At 42.1% G+C, this 6,710-nt stretch overlaps 1 protein-coding gene across 1 annotated transcript in view; it reads right to left on the bottom strand.

Moving 5' to 3' along the window:
• FRRS1L (ferric chelate reductase 1 like) overlaps positions 1 to 6,710 on the bottom strand; it is a 14,271-nt gene that overhangs the window by 3,928 nt on the left and 3,633 nt on the right. Inside the window, exons 3-4 of the mRNA XM_008072787.2 lie at positions 6,024 to 6,162; positions 2,148 to 2,394 (exon numbers count right to left, since the gene is read on the bottom strand). Of these exons, the coding sequence (XP_008070978.1) occupies positions 2,148 to 2,394; positions 6,024 to 6,162 (386 nt within the window). The remainder of the gene's footprint in view (positions 1 to 2,147; positions 2,395 to 6,023; positions 6,163 to 6,710) is intronic.

Genomic DNA, 6,710 nt, shown 5'->3' with positions numbered 1-6,710 from the left:
GAGTCTCACTCTGTCGCCCAGACTGGAGTGCAGTGGCCGCTCCCGGCCACCGCAGCTTCACCTGCTGGGCTCCAGCGATCCTTCCGCCTCAGCCTTCTGAGTAGCCAGAATTACAGGCATGCGCTATCACGCCCGGTTGATTTTTTGATTTTTATTGTAGAGATGAGGTCTCGCTGCCCAGGCGGGTCTTGAACCCGTGGGCTCAGGCAATCCACTCACCTCAGCCTCCCAAAGGTGTGGGATTACAGGCTGAGCCACCGAGCCCGGCCATTTGTTCTTTAAAAAATCTGATTTTGCTGAGTACAACCTTATAAAGTTACAAAGAAAATATGTAATCACTCAACACAACCCCCTCCCTTACCTAAACAAGGATATAAGACCCCACTTCTCTTGTTCTGGGGTGCTCAATTTGGATGCATTAAACCCTCGGGCCCGCTGGGATGGCCAGCGTAATAAAGTGCCACTTTCTATAATAGTCTCGGTGTCACGATCTGTCTATTTTTCCTGCTACAACACAATTTCAAATATTTGTTTTCATTTAATTCTCAGAATAACCCTATGGAGTAGGTCTTATTATTCTCATTTTAGATATAAGGAAATGAAATTCAGAATTTAGATAACAGGCTGAATTTTATATAGCTACCAAAGGGCAGAATCAATACTCAAACTCAAAATTTTAGACTCCAAATCCCATCATTTTAAGTAAGTCAATTTCTCCAAGCTGAGATAAAGTTTATTTTATTTTACTGGGTACTTGGAGATATAACTGCAAAGCTACTTGGTAATCTGGGAAATAAACAAATGGAAAAGATGTCACTAATCTGGAGGCATCCAGGTGCTTTCCCAGTTGGGAAAAAGCAAAACAGTTAAATTAAATAATCTCCAGACTGATCAATGATAACAATTTGAAGGGGGGGGTGGGAAAGACAACCGGATGAGATTAGCAATAACAGTAAACAAAGATGTAATTACCAGAAGCCAGAATGAGTTCCTAGTGTAAGGACTGCAAATCAAACTCACTTCCATTCTTGGTCAAGCCACTAGGCTCATCAACCAGAAGGAATGCTCAAGACTCAAGTAAATTAATTTTAGCAGTCTCTAAAAGATCTCAGGATGGATCTTTGTTGGGGAAACTCTGAAGAACCTTGTCATGCAAAATGAGGTAATCAATGGCCAGGGAGCTTGTTAGAAATGCAAATCTCAGGCTCTACCCCAGACTTACAGAAAACTGCATTTTAACGATATAGCCAGGTAATTCCTATGCACATTAAAATTTAAAGCGTAATGGGCTAAACTATAGGATAATTTGATGGATTTGTGATTACTAGAATAGTCACAAGTGAGCTCTAATGAAATGATTGGTATGCGTCTCCAGAATCTCTTTCCTGTTCAGTGTTTTCATATTTACAGCATAGGAGCTAAGAGTACTCACTGTCTTTAAAGTCAACAAACCCAGGGGCTGGGTCCAGGGTTTGGTTTAAGACCAGCTTCGGTAACTTAGCAAGACCTCATCTCTATAATAAATAAATAAAATTAGTTGGGCATGGTGGTGCACACCTATAGTTCCAGTTACTTGGAAGGCTGAAGTGGAAGGATCCCCTGAGCCCAGCAGGTCTAGGCTGTGGTGGCCTTGAGCATGCCACTGTACTCCAGCCTGGGCGACAGAGTGAGACTCTGACTCAAAAAAAAAAAAACAACCCAAAAGCAAACCTAGGATTGAATTTTAGTTCTTCCATTAATTAGCTGTACAGCCTTCAGCATGTTTCTTAATCTCTCTAAAATGAGGATTATAATATCCATGCCTCTCAAGGATGCTATGAGGAATAAATGAGAATGATGTGAGAATTCAGCAGAGCCCATGACCCCATGTACAGTAGATATACAATTTGTTTCATTAAGCACATAACTCATGATCTACTATCTTGGACTGTTCTAGTTTTGCACGTGTATAACTTGGTCATTTGTTTGTCTATGTGCATGATAAGTCTGTCATAACCTTCTGAAGGTAGGAGTCACATCTACTTTTTCTTGAATATTATCCATAGTGCTTATTGCTCTCTTTGTACACACAGTGTGACTTCAATTAATCATGAACACAAGCACAGTGGTGTCTGGTGTTTAATTCAGATGCTAAAATGTAACCTTACCCTGAATGGCTGGACCCCAAGCAAACAGATAATACCAACTCAAATGCAGATCAACAATTGTTTCATCTCTGGGAACATTCACAGGGCGTTTAAATCTGCAGGTAACACGATTATTCTCAAAAACCCCTTCTTCATCTCTGGCTGGATTTCTCTGAATCTCCTTTGCCCACTGGCCTACGTTATAGAAGTGCTGTATGCGGACCCTGCCATTGTCATCATGAACGCAGGCCATGACATCGTCACCACCCTAATGTGAAAAACAATTAAGAAGAAGAAAGTCAAAGGTTCGTCTTTCACAAACTTGTCACCAGAAATAACATTCCATCACCTTTGTGATTTGAAATCCCACCAAAAAAAAATTATTTAAAACATTTAAAAGCTTTAACTAAGTGACTAAAGTTAGCATAACAATAACTGATATCAAGTGCTCCCAGACATGATGTTTGGAGAAGACATCATCACCTCAGTGGCATTTCTGCCCAAAACACAAACACACAAACTATGCTAACCATGAGAAAACAATCAGACAAATACAAACTGAGGGTCATTCTACAAAAAAAGGTAGCCTATAATCTTCAAAAAAGTCAATGTCATGGAAAACCAAAAAAAAAAAAAAAAGCTAAAGATACATGCAATTCTAGGCCTTCCTAGCTAGAATCTTGAGTCATAAACTAAAAATTTCTCTACAGGACAATGCTGGGACAACTGGCCACATTTAAAAACACAGTATATTTAATAATTTTATCATATCAACATTAAACTTCCTGAATTTAACTAATACCCTATATAATAAAAGAGAATATCTTTGATTTTAGAAGATACCTGCTTAAGCATTTGGCATTTAATAGTCATGATATCTGTGCTATAAGTGCCAAGGTTTCTAGAAAATAATCACTTGAAACATTATTATTAATACCAGCAATAGCAGTGGTTGAGCATAAAGTAGGTGGTTCAAAATGCTATCATTTGTGAAAAAGTTCCGGGACTAGGGAAGGTGAACAACTCCACTGATACAACCAAACTGTACACTTTAAAATAGTAAATTTTATGTTATGTGCTTTTTTTTTTTTTTTGAGTTGGAGTCTCACTCTGTCACCCAGACTGGAGTGCAGTGGCCGCTCCCGGCGACCACAGCCTCCACCTGCTGGGCTCCGGCGATCCTTCCGCCTCAGCTTTCCAAGTAGCTGGAACTACAGGCGCGCATTACCACACCTGGCTAATTTTTGATTTATTGTAGAGATGAGGTCTTGCCAAGGTGGGTCTCAAACCCACAGGCTCAGGCAATTCACTCGCCTAGGCCTCCCAAAGTGCTGGGATTACAGGCTGAGCCACGGAGCCTCGCCTGTTATGTGCATTTTACCACAACAAAAAAGTAATCACTTGGTGAATTGCATATGTATATGAGTTTATTGTACTATTCTTGCAGCTTATTTGTAGGTTTGCTTTATTTTTTTCAAAACCACAAATTAAAAAGTTTAAGGCCTGCTTGGTAACTCAGCCTGTAATCCCAGTGCTCTGGGAGGCCGAGGTGAGTGGATTGCCTGTGCCCGCGAGTTCGAGACCCACACGGGCTACTTGGTGAGACCTCATCTCTAAAATAAATCAAAAATTAGCCGGGCATGGTAGCGCGCACCTGTTGTTCCAGCTACTTGGAAGGCTGAGGCGGAAGGCTCGCCGGCACCCAGCGGGTCGAGGCTGCGGTAGCCAGGAGCATGCCACTGCACTCCAGTCTGGGCGACCGAGTGAGATTCTAACTCAAAAAAAAAAAAAAAAAAAAGAGTTTAAAACTCCTCAATTGTAACAGGTGTGCCCCTCTGTGCAGGATGTTGATAATGGGGGAGGCTACCAGAGGAATATGGGAAATCTCTGTACCTTTTGCTCCATTTTACTGTGAACCTAAAATTGCTCTAAAATGTAAAATCATATTTAAAAGAAACAATAATGCACTATAAAAAGGGGTTCCATTTTGCTTTTCCTATGAGTCAGGTTTTGAAAAATAAAATCACATCTGTGCTTTTTCTTGGAAAAAAGAAAAGAGAACCCTACTTTCACAAATCATATCACAATAAATATTTTGAAGGCTTTTAGATAGCAGAATACCAAACAGAATTTGAATGCTCCTTAATCTGCCTCACTCATCTGAGTCACCTAATCCTAGCAAGCCCCACCATGAGTGCAAATGCATTCCAGGACAGGCAGTGGTCACCTTCAATGTAAGCCAGCTTCTGAGTGTGACATCATCTGCTGTTTCTCCTGCTGACATGACAGCACAGGAGATGAGTAAGGTCGACTCACACCTATATGGTCTTACTAGTTATACCCACTGTCTTACTGACTGGACTGGGACTTGATGAAGGCTCATTCTCCTGGTGACCTCTTCAAGATCAAAGCCACCAGAGCAGCCACTGCTTAGGCTATACCTCAGTCTTTTTCTACCACCCACCTACAACTCATATTCAATCCACTTGCGAATCCTGTCAGTGCTACTTTCAAAACATACAAAATTTGAGCCCTTCTCACCGTTACCACTGCTGTAACCCTTGTCTAGTCACTTTCCTCTCTTACCTGCACGGTTGCACAGCCTCAAAATAGGCCAGGTGAAGAGAAGGGCTCTTTAGACAAGAGCAGCAGCATGTGCAAAGGCCTAAGAATTCCACAGTTTGGGAAAAAGCCTGGCACAGTGAAATGACATGTGTTAGGGCTCCAGAGGAAAGAAGGAAGAATGCAGCAGAGGCACAGAGGAAAAAAGCAGAGGTCAGAGATGATAGTTGCCTGCGCTCCTGATGCCCTGCTTGTTCCTGGCCACTGTCTGAGGTCCAGAGGTTTTCTTGCCCCTAGGTACTGAGGAAGACTGAACTGTATGAAAGAATTCTTCACTCCCCTGATTTAACCTATCATGACTACATAATGAAGCCTCCATTAAAACCCAGAAGGACATGGCTCCGGTCTATGGCTTCAGGACTACTGAACTCATAAAGGTGCCGGACGGGGAGGACACCCTGACAGGGCAAGGAGCGTCTCAGTCCTCCCCCTAAACCTTTCCCTAAGCATCTCTTTCATCCAACTGTTCTCTGTATTTTTTGTGATAGTTTTATAATAAATGGGTAAATGTAAGGAAAGTGTTTCTCTGAGTTCTGTGAGCCACTCCAGCAAATTAAATGAACCCCAGAGGGAACCAGGAGAACCCTGATTTAAAGCTAGTTGGTCAGAAGCACAGGTCACAACCTGGGGCTTGCAGATGGAGTCTGAAATGGGGGCAGTCTGGTGGTACTGAGCCCTTAACTCGTGGGATCTAACACTATCTCCAAGTAAAGAATATCAGAGATGAATTGAATTAGAGGACATCCAGCTGGTGTCTGTTGGAAAGTTGCTTGGGATGTGGGGGAAACTCTCACACATCTGGTTACAGAATGTTCTGTGTCGAGCGTGTGAGCAAAGAGAAAAAACAGTTTGTTTTTCCCCTTACAGTGGTTCTTACACTTCTGCCTGGGCCATGAAAAGATCATGCCTTGGTAGCTGCTTGTTCCAGAAATGACTAGTAAAAACACAGAGAAAACCTGAATCCAACCCATAGACTGGAGCCAAGTTCAGGTGAGCCCCACCTGAAATCAGCTGAACCCCAGTAAACCCTCTACAGTTTTGGAAGCACTGTAGAAATAGCTGGCGAATATGAGTGCAACAAGACACCTTGTATTCTGATAACCAACCCTTCCATTTAGCTTGAATTTTTTTTAAACTTGTGATGAGAGAGCCATAACTAATATAATTATGCTACTTTGTTCAATTTACTGCTTTGATCAATTTACTTGCTTCCAAAATCTAAAGTAGCTCAGCCAACTAAAGAGAAATGAGCTTCTATCGTGATTTGTGTCTTACCATTTTCTTGTCTGAAGAGAATCCAACTGCTACCCAACCATCTGTGTCTGCACTCAGCTCAAATTCCACATCAGCTCCTATCATCCGGTAGCTGAGGAAGTAGTCACAGGTCTCTGCATTACAGCCGGGTTTGCCATATCTAGAGGACACATTAAAAAAAAAAAAAAATCACTGCTTCTACTTATTCAAAAGGCACTAAGATATATTTATTATGTATTTGACAGGATGCTAAGCAATATTACTAAATGTATTAGATCTTTGCTACCTGGGATCTCAGAAAAACAGTTTCACTCAGCTAGGAGAAAGTCTGGAGATGCTCTCCACCTTATTTACATATGAGCTGAGGTTCTGAGATGGGAAGGGGCTTACCTTCCCATCTCAGAGAAGTCAGTGGCCTCAACAGAACTTGAAGCTGGGTCTCCAAACTCCCAGCTAGTGTTCTCTACATTATACTATAGTCTCTTAAACATTAGTTATTACTGAATTCTTTCTGAATCCCTTTTTTTTTGAGTTGGAGTCTCACTCTGTTGCCCAGACTGGAGTGCAGTGGCCGCTCCCGGCCACCGCAGCCTCAACCTGCTGGGCTCCGGCGATCCTTCCGCCTCAGCCTTCCAAGTAGCTGGAACTACAGGCGCACGCTACCACCCCCGGCTAATTTTTTGATTTTATTGTAGAGATGAGGTCTCG

Source organism: Carlito syrichta, unplaced genomic scaffold, assembly GCF_000164805.1.
Source record: "Carlito syrichta isolate Samal-C Ts95f unplaced genomic scaffold, Tarsius_syrichta-2.0.1 Scaffold315407, whole genome shotgun sequence".
Classification (NCBI taxonomy): domain Eukaryota; kingdom Metazoa; phylum Chordata; class Mammalia; order Primates; family Tarsiidae; genus Carlito; species Carlito syrichta.
The sequence above is the reverse complement of the archived record's forward strand: the minus strand, read 5'-3'. Positions and strand labels throughout refer to the sequence as shown.